Source organism: Equus przewalskii, chromosome 12, assembly GCF_037783145.1.
Source record: "Equus przewalskii isolate Varuska chromosome 12, EquPr2, whole genome shotgun sequence".
Taxonomy (NCBI): Eukaryota; Metazoa; Chordata; class Mammalia; order Perissodactyla; family Equidae; genus Equus; species Equus przewalskii.
The window spans coordinates 17,631,831-17,652,135 of record NC_091842.1 but is presented as its reverse complement, the minus strand read 5'-3'; the positions used below and the strand labels follow the sequence as shown (position 1 = coordinate 17,652,135).

General features: G+C 37.1%; 1 protein-coding gene across 13 annotated transcripts in view; it reads left to right on the top strand.

Moving 5' to 3' along the window:
* LOC103558201 (S-adenosyl-L-methionine-dependent tRNA 4-demethylwyosine synthase TYW1) overlaps positions 1-20,305 on the top strand; it is a 214,454-nt gene that overhangs the window by 120,700 nt on the left and 73,449 nt on the right. For 11 of the 13 annotated variants that reach the window (XR_011524726.1, XR_011524725.1, XM_008531059.2 and 8 more), the window contains one exon: positions 1,660-1,795. Coding sequence is in view for 11 of the 13 variants with exons in the window: in XM_008531059.2 (XP_008529281.2) it covers positions 1,660-1,795 (136 nt within the window). In the remaining 2 variants the exon portion in view is untranslated. Of the gene's footprint in view, positions 1-1,659; positions 1,796-2,387; positions 3,407-20,305 lie in introns of those variants that run through there. The other 2 variants (XM_070567829.1, XM_070567826.1) reach the window with 1 other exon arrangement.

The window sequence follows — 20,305 nt, the reverse complement described above, 5'->3', positions numbered from 1 at the left end:
AAGGTCAGACCAGTTCCCATTTTGCATCAGGCAGCTGTATGACAAAGTCCTGTAAGTATGAGAAGGTGATAGCCAGCAGTATCCATTAAGACAATCTTTTCATTTTTTTATAATGTAAAGTCCAGTTACGGTAGCATAGCGAGTCTATTTTTAAAGAGGCCGCCAGCAAAAGGGGTGATGAGACACTGCTCCTATTACAGTATGCTGTTATTTTGCATTTTCAGTAGTCGATATCCTTTGCTCAGTAGTGACACGTTACTGAACTTTTAAGGATTCCCTTTGTGTGTTAGTGTTGGAGAGGGATTAAAGCAATGAGAATCTGCCAATATTTTAATCTCTTCTTTCCTAATTTTGGTCAGAGTTTCTCCAGTTTTACTAACTTGGGGTTTAGACTCTTCTGATTTTTTTATATGTTACTAAGCCAGACCATTACGAACATTTGTTTGGCCTGTATGCCCTTAAAAGTTCTGTCAGCTGAGGTCAACAATATCAACTACAAAAAAAGTAGCTTTAAGTGTCTGCCCGTATGGCTGGATAAAAAGAAAAATATGGTTCTTGTCCTTCAAGATCTTACACTCGAAAGATTGATAACACTGATTCTGATAGAAAAAGTACGTAAACCACTTTGATGGTGAATTTTATGGCATGTGAATTATATCTCAGGTTTTAAAAGTGTATAGACTTTGAAGCAAAAAAAATGCATGAATAGCATTCTAGGAGTAAATACAAATTGTGGAATAGTTATAGTAAATTAATAGTGGGAGAATTTGGTCAGAGGATTGTTAAGGAGGAATTTCTTCTTTCTAGATCTAAATTCGTTGAAGAGAATGAATTATGAGACCCATTTGAAGGGAGAACAGAGAGGCTTTGGAAGAAGTACAATCTGGGCTTAAAACGTAACTGGCAAGAAATCTAATAGATAAGAATGACATTGTGAAATGAGTCAATGAATTTGAGAAAAGTGAAAAATGAGTGGTATGCATGGGTACTTATTAAGAAGGCAAAGAAAAATAAGAATCTGCAGCATACATTTTTCTTCTGGGGGATGGTCGTTTGTAAGTTCTTGATTGCTGTTCTAGCTCTGTGTTGCTTAAAGCTCCCTGAATGGGTCATTGTTTGCCCACACGAGGCTTCACTTTAAAACCACTCCTGCTCTCGGAGGCATAGGTGAGGCATTGCTGTGGCTTTGTGCCCTTCCAAGCAGCCTTGAGCTTTTTGGTTTTTTTCTTGTTCCTTAGAAAACTTCCAATGGGAGAGGGCTCATCAGCACAGACCCCACATGGTTGTGAGATTTCAGCTGTATAAGTCTTGAGTGGCAGAGTTTATGGAGAAACTTTGGTCTGAGACCCCGCTCTCATTGTGCTGAGCTAATGCTAGATCTTGTTTTATTTATTTTCCACTCAAACCTAGTGTTTGAAGAGGGATCAGTTTTAAGTAAGTGAATGTTTTCAGTTTATTAGGGATGGTGTCCAGTCATTTTTAAAAAAAACATCTTGTCATGTTATTAAAATGATTGCTTCATTCTTCTGGGAGAAGTAGAAGCCTCTAGACCTAGTGAAATGTTTAATTACTACATCTATTACAGATTGTAAGTTTTTGGTCATGAAAAGCCTTACCTAGGCATAATTTGGTTTTTCTCTCTTTTTTTAAATTACCAAGGAATCTCAAGCCAGTTACCCAGCTATACGTCAGTGTAGATGCTAGCACCAAAGATAGCCTGAAGAAAATCGACCGCCCACTCTTCAAGGATTTCTGGCAAAGATTCCTCGATAGTTTAAAAGCCTTGGCAGCAAAGGTAAGAATTATGACATCTTTAAAAGGAAAAAAAAAAAAAGAAATAGAGGATGTTTTTTTCTTTTTAAAATAAAAAAGACAATAAAATCTTTAACCTTCTTTTTAGGCCTCCACTTTTATTATTCAATAAGTATTTATTGAGTTCCTCTTAAGTTTGTAGCATCTGTCTTATATATAATATTTGCATTACATGTATTTAGGGAGAGAGATACACATTCCCAAAGGTCATTAGTAAGACATGGTGAAGTAGCAGTACATAGCAACCCTAGAAGAGGTGTCAGCAAATTGTACATGTTTAAATATGAAGTTAATTTTCTTGAATTTCTAGAACAAAATTTCCTACCCAGTAAGGGTAAGGAACTCAGCCTTAGAATGTCCAAATTAAATGTCTTTTCCTGCAGACACTTGCTCCTTCTTATGTCTTCTCTTATGGCATACTTACTTTCCCTGTTCTTTTAGACCTTAAGTAACCTTCTGATTCTTCTTTTCCATTCGCCCCATATCTCAATGGATGGTATTTTCTGTTAGTTTTCTCTGCCTTCTTCTCTTGTAACCATTTCCCCTTTTCTGTTCTCTTTGCTTCTGCCCTGCAGTCCTTCCTGCTCTACCCAAATCTGACTATTACTGAGAATCACTACCGGAGCTTAAATAATGACTGTTTCCTGTTCCTAGTGGGATTGGAGAATCTGCAGGATGTTTCAAACATCCCAGGTGACTTTGATGTGCAACCAGATAAGGGTGTCACTGTCCCAGAAAACCTTCCTTTCTCTCTTTTGCCCAGCACTTACTTTGGCATTTCTAACCCCTCACTGTTTGGTTACAGTGAACGTTTTCAGACTCGTTGTTCATGATATTTCCCAGGAATACTATACTTCCCTGCTTATCTTGCAATTTCTACAACTGTGCCCAACACTTTCTCTAAGTCCTTGGTTATCTCCTCAGAGTCTAGACTATCCTTTCTTTCCATTTCTTTGACTTGTAGAAATTCTATGCACCCTTCCAGTCTCAGCTTCCTTCGTACCTCTACTGTGAAGCCTTTTCCAGTTGTAAATAACTGCCCCTTTCTCCCTTCCAAAGTATTTTATCTATAAAGTCATGAACCATATACCTTACGTTTTTGGTTAACGATGGACCGCACATACAACAGTGGTTCCATAAGATTAGTACCACGTAGCCTAGGTTTGTCGCAGGCTATTCCATCTAAGTTTGTCTAAGTACACTCTATGATGTTCACACAATGATGCAATCGGCTGAAGATGCATTTCTCAGAACATTTCCCCGTGGCTAAGTGACACATGACTGTAAATACACTTTATTTCTTCTGTTTTATCCTAGTTTCTCTCTCCCCAACTGAATTCCTTACTCATGTATGAATTCCACACAGTGTCTAGCACAGCACATTTCAGGATATTTGATAAATGTTTTAAAAGAATGAATAAATGGAAACTCACCATAGCTCTATAGTGTACAGTATACATTTTCTTGACTGTTCAGCTGATTAAATCTTGTTTTCTCCCCCTATTTTATGTTTGAGAAGACAAATCAAAGTCTTTTTTGGTGATTAACACTGACATTATGTAAGAAATACCAAATAAACATTACTTTAGTTTCTGATCTGTCTTGGATTATTTAGAAAGCTAGCAGGTTAGGTGCTTCTTGGGTTCCTAAAATTTCTTGATCTTAGAATTTCACCTTTAGCCATATCATCTTCACTTGTTGTTGAGGCAGGAGATAAAAATCATAAAAATCAGAATGGATTTTTATGTGAGTAAACAGCAGGAGTTGGCAATACCTGAGATTGTTATCTAGCATATGTTCTGTTTCAGAGTGTGGAAGATGAGAAGTAGGCATTAGTAGAATGGCTTAATAGCTTACTTTTTTTTTCGGCCAAAATTTTCCACAAAATGAATTCTTATCTTGAAGTTACAAGACTTTGGATGCCCAATTCAATTGTTAAGTACTCTGGGTTGACTCATTGACAGTAATGCCGTAACACAAAGTTCTACAGTATTTCTAACTTGTGAACTTCTTACATAACATTATTGTGTCCATGTAATTCTGATTGAAAGAGTTTCCTTGGGTTCTTTAAACTCTCTGCCTGTAGATTAGGACAGTTGCTCTCTAAGCATTTTTTAGCAGTTATAATTTTTGTTTCTCATTCTTGTATTGTTTATGTTGTCGTTTAAGAAAGATCTGTGGCAGGAACCTGTTCTTAAAATAGAAAGTTTTCGGTAACTCAAGTTATGTTATTTCCTTTTGAATATCTATTATTATTGGTGCAGTAGATGCTCTCAAAAAAGGTCTGTTTTACTGCTCTTGAACACTCAAAAATAAAGCACGTATGTTTTGACTATACTTACTAGCTAGGGTCACCCATATTACTATAATCTGATGAAATTTGAGTTTTTAAATGAAAGTGCTATTTCCAATAATTTAATTAGAATATCTTCTGTTACTTGTTTAGGCTTTTAGTATACCTGAACAAGGAAAGGTATTTGATGAGAGAGACTTTCTTGAACTTTATAAACAAAGAATTTTGATTTGCCCCGAGATTTTCAGCTTATTTATTAGCTAGTGCAACCCAAAGGACAGGAGGTGGCTTATTTTGTTTTTTTACCCTTGGCAAGTATAATGTTTACATTTCCAGTTCTTTATCCTCTGTCAAAATGTTCCTTTTCAAATATGAGGGGAGAAATATATTGGCACTTGAGTATGTGGGGCTAAAAAGTAATTCCATCTAAATAACAGCAAAAAAATGTGTTAGCTTCAATTTCGTTTCGTGACAGCTACTTGTGAAACAGTCATTTTCTTAAGAAAGAGAAATCCATCTTGTATAAGACAAACACTGCCTACCTTTGGCAGGAGACTTTTATCAGCAGTGTGACCAGGTGTGTTTCTGGTGGTACATTATTATGCCAAGTCAAAGATCCGGTAGGAAATTGAAGTAATTAATCCTTTTCCATGTTTAAGCAATAATACTGCTATTCTTGAAATCTCATTTGAAAAGAAAGAAATAATTCCATGCATTCCACATTCTTGGATATCAAAAATGAACACGAGCCCTCTTTGTACAGATGTGAGCATGCTCTGACCTGACATTATCGGAGTAACGTTGTTCTGTAGTTAAGAAGGGCTTGGTTAGTGAGATAGCTCTCTATCTAATATTTAAATAAACCAGTGTATCCATGTGGCCCACAATTTACAGATTAAAAAACACTTAATATTTGATGTTCTTATCTGTGATTATAAAAATATTACATGCTGATTATAGAAATTTGGGAGAAATAAAGAGAAATATAAAGAAGCAAAGAAAGAAGTTAAGTATAATTCCAGGACTTTGAGACAATTACTACTAACATTTTGAAGTACTTCTGTTTAATCCTGTGTATTTTACTTACAAAATGAGATCATATTGTACATATTTTTGCAACTACTTTTTATTTAAAATATCATGAACAACTATGTCAACTTGTCGCCGTAGATTAATTTTGCGTATTCTTGAACTTTTAAATTTATTTTTTTCTGCCTATTTCTGAATTTTATCCAAATGGAATCATTTATTATGTATTCTTTTGTGTCTGATTTTGTTTTTTTGCTCAGTATCATCTTGAGATTCCTCCATCACATTATATGTAACAGGTTTTTGTTCATTTTTACTGCTGTACAGCATATATTATACAACAGATTATTTAGTGCTTCTGTCATTGATGGACATTTGAATTGTATTATGGTTTTGACTATTACAAATAATTTTTATGGACATTCTTTTTTTTTTTTTGAGGAAGATTAGCCCTGAGCTAACTGCTGCCAATCCTCCTCTTTTTGCTCAGGAATACTGGCCCTGAGCTAAGATCCATGCCCATTTTCCTCTATTTTATGTACTATGTACGGGACGCCTACCACGGCATGGCTTTTGCCAAGCGGTGTCATGTCCACACCCGGGATCTGAACCGGCGAACCCCGGGCCGCCGAGAAGCGGAACGTGCCAGCTTAACCACTGCGCCACTAAGCTGGTCCCCTGGACATTCTTGTATGTGTTTTTGGTGCACGTATACGTGCATTTCTATTGGGTATATACGTAGACTGGAATTGTAAGATTACAGGGTAAGTGTACGTCCCACTCTAGTAGACACTACCGGTTTTCCAAAGTAATTGTACCAGTTTATACTCCACTAGCAATGTGTGCGGGCTGGTTGTTCTACATTCTCACCTACCCTTGTTTGTTTTAATTTAGCCATCCTGGTGGTTGTTTAGTGGTATTTCACTGTAGTTTTAGTTTGCATTTCCTTGGTGAGTACGTTTTATGTTGAGTACCTTTGCAGATGCTTATTGGCCATTTGGATATCCTTTTTATGTGAATTGTGTGTTCAAATCTTTTGTTCCTTATTTATTTAGATTATTGTAATTTTCTTACTGATTTGTAGACATTTTAAAATATATTCTGGATCCAAGTGCTTTATCAGATACATGTGCTGAAGTTGTCTTCTCCCAGTCTGTCTTTGCCTGTTTACTCTTAATAATATCTTTTGATAGGCGGGAGTTCTTCCTTTTAACAAAATCCAATTTATCAATTTTTAAAAGTTTTATGGTTAGTACTTTACATGTCCTATTTATGCAATCTTTGCCTACCGCAAGTTCATGAAGATATTTTCTTATTTTTTTTGTAAAAGCTTATTTTTTCTTTCACATTTGGGTTTATGAGCCATCTCAAATTAGTTTTTATATATGGCATAAGAGAGCAAGTCTGGGTTAATTTTAAATTTTGAAATCTGTTAGTATAAGTCTTCTAGCTTCTTTCTTTACAATCTAGTAATCTTTGTCCTTTGTGAGTCTTGCCTTTAGTAACATGCTTAAAAAGTCCTCGTCCACCTCTCCTAGTTTATAAAAATATTTATGTATATTTTCCTGTTCTTTCATTGCACAATTAAAAAAAATTTAGCTCTTTAATCCAATTAGGATATAATTTAGTATTCATTTTTATTTAGTTATTCAGTACCACTTATTGAACGATCTATTTTTTATGCAATGATTTGATAAGCCACTTTTAGTATAGACTGGAGCATATATTTATACCAGTCCATTCCAAGAAGATGCTGTAGGTGTTGATTTTGAACTTTTTTCCATTAACAGTGTGTCATAGACATCTTTCTGCAGTAGTAAATACACCACTACAGCACCGTTCTTATTGTGTGGGTTATTTCTTATTCTATGGATATAACAATTTAGTTTATGGGTCTTTGGTGGCCTTCTCTGAGTCGCTCCTGCTCCCTCTCCCTCAGTCTGTATCAGCACTTATGTGCAGATGGTGCCTTGTGCTTTCTTTGAGCACTTCTTCCCAACACTTACCAAGGTTGGTTGTGATTGCTTAGTTCCCTGTTTCTTCTTGTGAACTGAAAGGTCCCTGAGAGAAGGCACGGTATACGTCATGTCTTTTTTGCTCACTGTGGTATCCCCAGCTCTTATCACAGTATGAAAGAATTGCCACATGATAAATGTTTGGTGAACGAAAAAATTGGATTTGTCCACTCCTCTCTTGACATATATTTAGTTTCCCAACAATCTGTCTTGTGTAGTAAGGAGCTTGGGATTTTGAAATAAGACTACCCAGGTTTGAATCCTGTCTCCTACCATTTCTTGGCTGTATTCTATTGGGCAAGGGACTCAGTTTTCTCATCTGTAAAATGGGGTTAATAACAGTGCCTGCCTCATAAGATCTAGATAGAAACATCTGAAAACATCATGGGGTACTTGTGTTTAAATTTTAAAATGTATTGTCTCTATCACTAATTTTGTATGTATGATTAAATATTTTGGATATATAAAAAGATATAATAAATAAGATGGTAAATGCCAATGTAATTACCACCTAACTTAAGAAATAAAATATTATAAATTTTTTGCAGTCGCTGTGAGCCTCTTTGCTATCATATTTCCTTTCCTTCCCTCTCTTTCAGAGGTCATTAGTATTCTGTATTTGGTGCTTATCATTCCATGCTGTTTATATACTTCACTCTGTATTTACAACTCCATAAACAACAGAGCTGTTTTCCATATTTTAAATCTGTACATAATAGTATCGTCCTATATGTATCGTTCTGCAACTTGGGTTTTTTTTGATCATTTAAAAAATTTTTTAAACATTTTAACAGTTTTTACATGTGCAGTTCAGTGGCATTAAATACATTCACATTGTTTTGCAACCATCACCACCATCTACTTCCAGAACTTTTTCATCTTCCCAAACTGAAACTACATACCCATTTATAATAACTCTCCATTCTCCACTTTCTACAACTTATTTTTCTTTGTTTAATGTTGTGTTTGTTAGATTTACTCATGTCGATACATTTAGTTTTTGAGACATTGTGACTGCTATATAGCATTTCATCCTATAGATATTCCACAGTGTATTATTCATTCTCCTATGTTTGGGCATTTGGGTTTTTCTGAGGTTTTCAACTCTGCAATGAACATTATTGAAAGTGTCTCTTTGTGTACATGTGTAGTAATTTCTTTAAGGTTCATACCTAGGGGTGGAAATTGCTGGATTGTAGGATATTCACATCTTCAACTTAACTAGATTTTTTCAAAGTACTCAGGAGAGTGGCTATACTTTGGAGACTAGTGTACTAGAGTTTCCATTTTCTATCCTCACAAATGTGTGGTATTGTTAGCTTTTAAATTTTGCCAGTCTGATGGATGTGACTTGGTATCTATTTGTGGTTTTATTTTGCATTCCTCTAATTAGTGGGGTGAGCATCTTTTCATGTTTTGGGCCATTCTTTTAATCGCCTTTCCATACCTTGCCCATTTTTCCATTGGTTGTTTGTATTTTATATTTATTTTTATTTCTTTCTTTATTATTTATTATATTTTATATTTATTTGTTTATTTTTTTAGGATTTGTTCTTTCTGTCTGTAATATTCTTTCCCTAACATTGGGGGGTTTGTTTTCTCACTTTCTTCAAGACTCCATTCAAATATTACCTTCTCAGGGAGTTACCCCCGACCATCCCTTGTAGAATAGTACTCCTCCTCGGCAGCATTCCTATCCCTCTTCCCTGCCTGTTTTTTCCATAGCGCATATCACCACCTGACTTGTGTGTTTATTGTCTGTCTCTTCCCCAACTCCAGTGTAAGCTTGTGAGAGGAGGGATGTTGTCTCGTTCACTGCTATATCCTCAGTGCCTATGATAGTACTTTGCCTGTAGTATGCATTTAATAAATATTTATAGAATGAATGTAAGAATGCACGTATGCAGGGATTCAGGTTTCCAGAAATGATTACCTCCACCCCGGGCTATTAGAATAAACAAGCGCTAAAAGATAATAAAAAGATACCATTTATCTGAACAACTTTGTGCACCTCAGCAGGATGAATGCATCCAGCTTGTCAGAGAATCTAGGGAAAAGCAGAAAAGCTTTCTGCTAGGCCAGAAAACTAAAGTCGACAAAGATCATAGGTAACCATTCTTAATTCTATCGATCTCCCCTCAGCAATGACCCCCATCCCCCACAATTGGATAGAAACTCCTTAGAACCATGGAAATGGAGAGACAAATGTTCTGTGTCTATGTTTCTTTTTTTTTTTAACTTGAGATGTTTATATACCATAAAATTCTCCTAGAGTGTACAATTCAGTGATTTTTGGTATATTTACAAAGTTGTTCAGCCACCACTACTATTTAATTCCAGAACATTTTCATCACCCTAACCAAATTTCTTTTTGATTTATAATGTTAAAACTTTTTTTTTTTTAAAGGCTTTACATGCTTAGTTCTCCAACTAACTGTGTTTCTCTGTAAAGTGTGTACTACATTTCAGGGCTGCTCCTCCTCCAGGGTCTGGCCAGCAAACCCACCCAGTCTAGTCCTGTTTTCTTATTTTTCTAAAGGTTTTTTGGTTGAGAATTGGTTGGTTCAAGTAAACTCCTTCTTCCACCACTTTTTAGAGTGAAAGATGCTAAAACTAAAGGTTATTCTAAGCAAGTCCTCAGAATTCCTACTCTCTTGCAGTTAATGCCTTATTTATTGTTACTGTCTTCTAAGACTAAGACTTTTTCTTCATCTCTTTCTAGGAATATTACAAAATATTCCTAACTTCACTTTTTTTGGAATATATTTGATAGTCCTGCCTAACAGGAAATGGTAAAGAGCTCTTTGCTAGTTCCACTGGGTGAAATGCTCCTAAACCCACATAAGAGGAATTCAAGCTTAGTAGTGAGTGGAATGGTTCGACACTACATTGCCAGTTTAAACAAGGCCTCTGGAAGTCATTGTTGTCTGACTTAGTGTGCGTGGCTGAACATTCCAGCTTCCCCGTTGGATAGATTTGTATGTCTGGAGGTATGGATTGAGACTCAGCCTTAAAAAAAATCCTTGAGGTGGCCTATGGGAGGAATCCATAAAGCCCCCCTGCATCAGGCATTTTCATCACTGTGGTGCTTAAATAAGTGCTTCCCTAAAGAGGCATCACAGCCACTGCTGAAAACAACCTTATCTTAGCAGCAGAGAGAGGCCCACACTCTCACCCCATGCTCCTCTTCCTCTTGATCTCAGGGTATTGAGAAATAAGTTTAGACCAAGAAACCTGGGAGATGGCCGCTGATGTGGGATAGACCTTGTGTTAAATGGTTGAAGTGGCTTTCTGAGAAAGGCGCTGGGCAGCTACCTCATTGTGGCCGAGGGATTGCTTTGGAGTTCCACCCTAACCAGGACAGCCTGTTCTGTGGAGCCTTGGCTTTCATGAGGCTTGGTTCTAGAGCAGGTGTAGCCACTTCTGAATCTAAGAGGGAGATAAATAAAATCATATGTGATCTTCTGGGCCAAGATATCACCATTGCTTGTTAATACCCTTCTGTATTTACTTCTGGATTCTGCAGACCTCCTAGTGTGGGCTACCCTAGAGCAGCCATGGCGCCTTGCTTCATATGAACCCTAGGAAATGTACCATATTTAGCCAAGGCATCCATATGGTACCAAACAGGGAATGTGGGGCAATGAACCTGGTAGGCCCCCTGGGCAATCAAGCACATCCAGTGATTTCTGAGAATCTCTGGATGCTCCTGGCAGATCATCCTGCGCTTGTCCAAACTGAACACTTTGGTAGACCTTCTAAAGAGAGGGCTTTGTCTTAGTCTCCAGCTGTTGATCTCAGTTGAAAGTGATCAAGGAATTCTGACAAGGATAGATTGCATACAGTTGTCCTTAGCCAAAAGCAAAAGCTGTCAGGGTACATAAATGGGGAAGCAAGGGCAGGGTAGTTCTCGGCTAATTCAGTCACTACATCCTGGTTTGTGTGAACTACACTTAGGTAGCTCTGTTTGGATGTACTCCACTGCATGCAGGCTTGGCTCTAACCCTGGCCATCTTGTACCTGGCAGAATGCTCTCCAGTGGGCCATGTTCAAGGTGGGGAAGGATGGAAGAGGTTATTAGGAAGAATGATAGTTGGATGCCCTTGTCATAATATGCTCCTTTGCTGTTAAGATTCGATCCTGATTGTCAACATTGATAATACTAGCAAGACAATGAGGTAGATCCATGCGATTGCGTGGCCTACAGCACTCTTTTGACAGCTTTCTGACTGGGGTGCCTGTGCTCTGGAGCCACACTGTCTGTGTTTGAATGTTAGCTTTGCCTCTTAGAGCTTTGTGATCGTAGGCAGCGTCCCTTTGCTTCAATTCTTCATCTGTAAAGTGGGGATAATAGAGCACCTACCTTCTAGGATTGTTGTGAGGATTAAATGAGTTATAATGGAAAGTGCTTACTGGAATGGCCTGAAACACAGAGTAAGATCTAATAAATAACTTACTTAGAACTCTCCAAAATGGTTTAATGAAAATTTATAATCTATATTTCATGTTGAGGACTTTATATGTCCTGAATTTTAAAAATACGTATTCTTTTAAATAAAAAATTATTCAGTGAAAACATTGACTTGAATTTATATCTATTTTGGATACGTACATTTTAAAGCATTCTGTTTACCTGGTCCCTCTGCTTTGAATGTTTATTCTCAAGATCGGAAAGAAGCTTTTTTTTTCCACTCGGTAACTCTAGGCCAGAGAAATTCAGTGCGTGAGGAAGATTCTGAAAAGAGTTTTGATGCAAATATCTGCAGTACTTAATCTTCCCTATTGCCTTATTACTTCAGTGTGTAATTATGTGTGGATCTTTTTTTACTTGTTTTAAAATGGAGCAAATATTTGTAATACTTGAAGCAAATGTATAGAGACACGCACACACGTATGTATGTATACACGAGTATGTGCATATGTATATTTTTTGTGGTATCTCCATATTTATGTGTATGTGATATCTCCAGATAAAAAATTTAAGTCCCAAAACTCTAGAAACTGTAATGCCCACCATATGAAAAAAAGGTACATTTCTCTCTTAGAATTATCTCCCTTGTGAATCATCATTTTGCTTCATGATCTGTTAATGTAAGAGGAAAAAGAGCTCTTGTTCTTTGCCTTTAGACTTTATAAAATACTAGTCAAGGGGCTGGCCCCGTGGCCGAGTGGTTAAGTTTGCGCGCTCCGCTGCAGGCGGCCCAGTGTTTCGTTAGTTCGAATCCTGGGCGCGGACATGGCACTGCTCATCAGACCACGCTGAGGCAGCGTCCCACATGCCACAACTAGAAGAACCCACAACGAAGAATACACAAGTATGTACCGGGGGGCTTTGGGGATAAAAAGGAAAAAATAAAATCTTTAAAAAAAAAAAAAAAATACTAGTCAAGCCCTTCGTTTCTTTCCTTGAATTTTTTCTGTTATGTAATGATGTGTTTTGGGATAGGGACAGTTTGAAAAAAAGATTTTTAAATTATATTTTAAAATAAAGCGAATAAAGTTAGTAAAGTTTAAAAAGTACTAAACTGTTTTAAACTTAATGAAAATACTACTACCAATCATTAAGAAAAAGACCGATAAACCAATAGAAAAATAAGCAAAAGATACAAACCCTTAATGGAAAATGAAATACAAATGGCCCTTAAATATAGATAAAAATATCAGTGAGGATAGGTGGAAGTTAACATACAGACAAAGAGAACTGCTCGGTGGTTACCAGGGGAAAGGGGGCTGGGGAAGGGCACAAAGGGTGAAGTGATGTACCTACAACATGACTAACAATAATGTACAATTGAAATTTCACAAGGTTGTAAATTCATAAGCTTAATTAAAAAAAAAACTTTGTAGCTGAACATACATTTTATGTTACTCTATTTGGTCCTATGATCTATCACTAAAATAAATGCATTTTCAATTGATAATCAAGTTACCATGAGTATATTGAATTCAAAACTGCCCTAGGGTCAAGTGCAAATTTTGTAATAAAAGAAGATATTTATAAGCAAAACAAAAATTAGTGAGGAAACATGTCCTCTCATACATCTCTGGTGAGAATATAAATCGATACAACTTCATCTGTGAAGGACAATTTTATCGTATCTACCGAAATAAAAATGCATGTGCCCTTTGAGCGAGTGGTTCATGTTTAGTAATTTACCCTGAGACATACTTACATCCACATAGAGTAGAGTATATACAAGATTATTCGTTGTGACATTATTTATAATAGCAAAAGATTGGAAGCAAATGAAATATCCTTCAGTAGAGAGCCAGTAAATTATGGTGCAGCCACACAGTTGAGTTCTTTATGATCTGAATGTTTGGAGGTGCAGGGAGATCTTTGGCTCTTATCCTCTTTGTACACTTTCAGTGTTACTTATTTTTAGAAAGGATAACCATCAGAAGCTGCCCCGGGAAGATAATTTTTCTAGGGAAAAGAATTATAAATACCGTTTTATATTCTTCTTTCTAGTATTAACAGTCATTACTGAAGCTTGTGTAAAGCAGAGAAGGTACTATAGAAGCTAAAAAGCCCCTAGCAGAGAGCAGAAATTTGTGAATCAGATCATGGAGGGTTGTGGAAAGTACAACATGTTAATTGTCTCATGTACAAACATTTTTATCTTGAGCTCGTGTTTCTTCAACATTACGTATAGTTGTTTTTCCTAAATATTCTAACCAACACATAAGATAATTTCCCAAGACTTATGCTCGTAATCGGTCATCTTAAACTTTTTTTTTTTCCTTGAGGAAGATTGTTGCTGAGCTTACATCTGTACCAGTTTTCCTCTATTTTGTATGTGGGATGCAGCCACAGCATGGCTTGATGAGCAGTATGTAGGTCTGCGCCCAGAATCCAAACCCGTGAACCCTGGGCCGTGGAAGCAGAGTGGGCGAACTTAACCACTACGCCACCCGGGCAGCACCTTAATCATGTTATTTGGTCACCATTTGGTACAATGTTTACTGAGAAACTTGACTTCCTTCATATTCCATCTCTAATTTTGTTGGTTGATTGGTTTGTTACCCTTTAGAAGCTTTCAGGCAGTGGTTTTTCTTGCAGTTAGTGTTTAGAGAGAGTATTTGACTGGAACCCCAAGGAGGTCTTTCCAGCTCTCAGAAAGTGAGCATAGTGGAGATATCTGACACCACAGTGGTATCATACCAGCTACGTGACCTTGTCTAAACTACTGAACTCCTGCAAAGCCTTTGCTTCTTCACCACCTAAGTGAGGTTAAGAGAAGTTCCTAACATGCCAGATTATGTTTAAGGATTAAATGGTGTAACACATATCTAACTCTTAGTACACTGGTTGGCACATGGCTCAATAATGTTAGTGCTGTTATTGATAAAATTAGTTTGGACTTAAATAGTGATCATTTGTCTCTTAGAATAATTTTTGGTTACAAATGATTCTCAACATTTTGGAAACTTTGTTGTTACTGTATTTATTTCAGCTACCTCTTACTTTGAGCTTATTATATTTCAAGTTCTGTTCTAGGCTCAGGGATATAATTACAACTAGGATGTGGTCCATGCCGTAGAGGAATTGCAGTCTTCTGGGGAAAAATCGACAGTTTCAGTATGAGGTGACAAGTGCTGGGGTAGGAGTATGCACAAGGGCTACAAGAGCATAAGGAGAGACACTGGGATCAGAGGAGGCTTCCTGCAAGAGGGGACAGCTAAACTGACTTAACCATCAGTTATTACTTAATGCATAATCCACTCATCAGATATAAACTGAAAATGTGAATGATGTGGAGTTAAAAGTAAGCTTCCCTCCAGCCCTCGTCTCCCAGCTGCCCAGTGCTCCTTGAGAGCTACCACTGATTCCTAAGGTGCATTCCCAGTGCGAAACAGGAGCAGAGCCTGGAGATAGGAAAAGCATGAGTGACTTGTTAATTCAGTTCTACTGGAATCCAAGAGCAAGGTGGTGGGCTGGGGTGAGGGATGGAATGACAAGAGTGTTGGGAAGCAGATTCCTCAACTGTGGTAAAAAACAGATCCATACTACTCAAAAAATGACAAATGGTCTTAAAAATCTATCCACAGGTTAATAGTACCTACCACAACACAGAATTTTTTAAAAATCTGTTAAAATAATTCTGTGCTTCTAAAAACACTCAGTCATTTGAAGCTGAAAAAGCCTTTGTTCTTTTTTTTGAGGAAGATTAGCCCTGAGCTAACATCTGCTGCCAATCCTCCTCTTTTTGCTGAGGAAGACTGGCCCTGAGCTAACATCCATGTCCATCTTCCTCTACTTTATATGTGGGATGCCTGCTACAGCAGGCATGTTTGCACCCAGGATCCAAACCGGTGGACCCCAGGCCGCCAAAGTGGAATCTGTCAACTTAACTGCTGCACCACCAGGCTGGCCCCTGATAAAGCATTTTTTAATGTATGTCGTAATTAGATACTTTTTAACTTAAAAACTGTGTTGAACAAAAATATTCTAATAGTTGTTTAACTCTGGGGTCATGGTACTATTTTAACATGTTTTTCAGTTTCCATTAAAAATAAACAAAATATGATAACATTAGAGAAGAACATTTGTATTTTATCTTTAAGGTTTGCTGTAATGCTATATAGTTCATTAATGTAGGACTAGATAATTTATTCAGTAGAAATTTCTAGAAATTGATGGTCTAAACAACCAATACACAGAGTAGTGTCTGTTTTAGGTGGATGACTTTCAGCGCCAAAGTGTTTTTCCATTTGCGAAAGTGTCTTTTACATGAAGCTTGCTGTATATTAAGGTCAACCCTGAGTAGATTTTGGTTTGAATAACAGTGAATAGTAGTGACACAACTCAAAAAATGAGAAATGGTTTTAAAGATCTAGCTATCCCCAACTTAGTAAGGTTTTTATCTACTCTTGACCTTCAGTTCATATATCATCAGATTGTCTGAAGGATGTAGGAAAAGATATCTCTTCCAAATGCAGGCATACCCCACAGACCATCTCCCTGTAGGTTATTGGTTTCCAAGTAGAACACCTTTTTGTTTTTGATATCCAAATTTCATATAGCATAGAAGTCTTTCAATACAGTGTTTTCAATTGATATTTACAAGGGCAAAATTTATATTTATTTTCCAAAACTTAATACGGCTTTCAAAACAAAACAAGATGCAAGAAAAGTCTTGACATGCCAAATACAATCATCAGATTCAGGTGTAGATGATTTGAAAAGCTCTCCAGGTGTCGTCTGAGGGGGATTTCCTTCTGAGCACTGAGAAAGGCCACTTTCCTTGACTGAGCAGCTGCTGGTAACCTTGTTTGTTTGTTTGCTTTCAGTTGTTAAATCAGAAGTAGTGTTTACAGACTAACACAATAGTTGTTACATTTGGGGGCATTTTACCCTGTTTTAGTTTCGTTTTAAGAAAGTCTTTGGAGGTTTTCAGTTGATATGTAACACATTTTAATTTTTCCCGTTTAAAATATTGGGAAATATGCTTCACTTAGCATTTTTATACATAATATTAGATTTGAGGAACAGATTATGCTCTTAACTGGGAGATGCCTGTGTTACTACTGTTTCATCACTTTTAATTAACCAGTGATATGATGGCTCTTGAAATGTATTGGATATGTGTTTCCTGTGGTCCTTTTTTCTGGTTGTCTTTCTGCTACCTACTATATTTTAAGTTGCATTTTTCAAATTTATAGTATTCAAGGAAGCACTACTTATATTCTCTTTTATTATGTTTTTAGTTCTTATTTAGGCATAATCTTGAGTTTTGGGTACATAGTTGTAATCATACTATATGTGTAACTTCATCTCCTTTGTAATGGAAGTGTTTTTCCATTCTGTGATATAATCTTGCTCTGTTATTTACCAATAATGATGGATTGCCTTCCTCTAATATTTATCAATTTTCCCTTGTATGTTTACTTTGATTATTATTCCCTCTTATGTGTGATGAAATTTCATATACTGGACTGTAAACAAATGTTTAAAAGATCTAAACTGCACAGACTACGTTAATTTGTTCAGCAAATATTTATTGAGTGCTTATATTTGGTAAGGATTCTTCTAGTCATTGGGAATTAGTGAATAAGGGACATAAGGCCCCTGTTCTCTGGTAGGAGAGACAGAAAATAAATAAATGAAGATATGCCAGTTATAGGCCACTGAACACAATGTGGCAAGACCAATAAAAGTTTAAACAAAGCCCAATCACTTGGTAATTCAGAAGAATAACTTTTAATTTTCATTAGGTAAAAGAACATCAAAACTACAATTACAGGTATTTGTAAAATAGTGAAAATCAGAATACTACATAACAATATCCAGAATTGAACCAATGGTGAACTGTATCACTTGGGATTCAGATTAGCTGCATATGACAGAGATCCTCAAATAGTGAGTGGGATAATCAAGTTAGAAATACCTTTTCTTCTAATGTCACAGAAGCCCAAATATAGATGAACCGAGAGTTGATATGGTGAACCAAGGGCTGTGAAATAATAGAAAACACATGTATTGGTCTGTGTCCCCACTTCCTGGCACAGAGCTCCTGAAACCTTTGTCATTTCCTAAGTGATCAGAGCACTAAGAAAATCTTTTGTTCTAATATTTGGTCTTTGACCCTGGTTCCTGACACAAAGCTGCTAAATCCCTTGGAATTTCCTTTCCTGGGTGATAGGAGTGTCTTTTATTCTAATGTGCTGACTCTTGGTGGGCTGCTGGTTGGGGGTTGGTCATCAGAAAGACCAAGCCTTGATTAGAAGCTTGGAATTTAACAGCCCTATTCCATATCCTCCAGGAAGGAGACGGGGGCTAGAAATTGAGTTAGTGATCAATCATGCCTACATGATGAAACCTCCATAAAAGTTCCAAAGGTACAGGGTTCAGGGGGCTTCCGGGTCACCAAACACATGGAGGTGCAGGGAAAGTGATGCACCTGGAGAAGGCATGGGAGCTCCTCACCCTTTCCCACATACCTTGCCCTACACCCCTCTTCCATGTGGATGTTCATCTGTATCCTTTATCATATCCTTTTATAATGGACTAACAGAAACAAGTAAACTGTTTTTCTGAGCTCGGTGAGCTGCTCTACCAAATTAATTGAACCCAAGGAGGTCGTGGGAATCTCTGACTTAGAGCTCATCAATCAGCAGCACGGTAACAACCTGGACTTGCAGTTGGCATCCGAAGTGGAGGTGGGAGCAGTCTTGTGGGGCTGAGCCCTTAATCTGTGAGATCTGTCACTGTCTCCAGGTAGATACTGTCAGAATTGAGTCATATTATAGGATACAGCTGGTATCACATAATTGCTTGGTATGGGAAAAACTCCCACAGATCTGGGGTTGGAAGTATAGTGAATGTGGTAGTAGTGTGAGAGTAAAGGAGAGACAGTGAATTTTTCCTTCACAGTGGCTTCACAGTGTCATCAGAGACCCAGGTTCCTGTCTTTCTCCTCTGGCATTCAACATGTGACTTTCATTCTAAAGTTAACCCCGTGGTCCAAACTGTTTGCTAGAGCTCCAGCCATCATCTTGGCATTCCAGCCTTCATTTTGAGCAGGCAGTGCAAGGATGGGTACAGGAAGGGTACATCTTCTTCCTTTTAAGATGATTTGCATAACTCTTCCATTTACGTCTTGTTGGCCAGGACTTAGTTCCTTAGCTATATCCTGGTCAGGGAGGCTAGGAAATCTATTCTTTTAGCTGAGTGTACTGTTGTCCCCAAATAGTTCAGACATTCTGCTTATAAGGAAGACAGGGAGAGAATGGGTATTGGTTGGCAACTAGCAATCTACCATCAATGAACTAAGCATTAAATTCAAATGTTAGACAAATAACAGCAAAGTAAGCCTATTAGGAAGAAGGAAATAAGGTAAAAGAAGAAGTCTATTAATTTTGGGGGGAAAACTCCCAAATATTGGACATATAAAAGATTACTGATGCCCATTACCAAAGTAATCTCAATGGTTTGGTGGAGACAGAAGGCAGATTGTATAATGTTTGCAAGAAGGACAGAGAACAAGTGAGGTCTTGGAGGGAGACAGAAGGGCTTTGGGGTTTGTTTAGGGGCTGTCATTTATTGCTTGGTTTGAAGTAGAGGAGGCTTGAACATGAACGTGTGGGTAGAGAAGAACATGTAAGAGATACTTGATCTTTATTTATCTTGGATAGAGGTATGTTTTATTTCTGATTTCTAGGATAGTGATTTCATTAGTGCCTCAGGATTCTTGAGTTACTGTGATGTATATGTTATTAAAAATAAATAATATTCTTTATACTCCTTCAGCACAGTATTTTTAGTAAGATTTAAAAAAAAATAGTGATAGTCCTGGACACCAAATTGGAACTAAGATCACCTAATAAGGCTTATTTGAGAGGAAGAGTTATTTGTCCTCGTGTGCAGGGATCATGGATTTTCACCCGGCAAAGGCTTGAGGGGGGATGCTCCAGGGGTGCCCAGGTGGTTTGAACAGATGTTTTCAAAAATGACCACCACTCTCAACTTGTTTTTACCTATATTTACTTTAAAATTTCAAATAGCATTAAAGGAAAATTTTCATGTGTATCAGAAGTGGTTTCGAGTTAACAATGATTGAAACTTACTGCCACAAATGGGTGTCAAGGAAGTCATCAGCCGCTCATCACTAAGAGACCAGTGGGCATTTTTTCCTGCCTCCTCAGAGAGTTCATCCTCTTTAATTCTTCCAAATGCAATCAGTCAAGGCCATTCATCTCAAGCCTTATTTGAAAAATTTTAGCTTAGGTATTGCCATTTTGGAGATTAGAATTGAACCTTTTTATGAGAATCATTGTTTTTGATTTATGAAAAGAGTTTGGAGGAAAAGAAAATTGAAAAGAATGGTCAGAAACTAATTTCTTTTGCTTACTAAAACTAGAAAGAAGGAAGTACTTTCTCAAATTGACATTTGAAGATCCTTATTAGTGCATTAGGGAAATGAAGATAGTGGAAACTGTGGGTTCTGTTTGATTTATGGCAACGTGAAGATAACTTGCTCCTTTGACGTAGCGCATAAGAAGCTAGTGGCAAATACTTATTTGCCACCTTCATAGGAATAAAAAAATTATGTCATTAGTTCCTTCATAGTCTGAAATGTTAGATTGAAATAAACAACATTTATATTCAGCCAATTGCACCTTCATTTCATCCAGCCACATAGTGGGGGAAGAA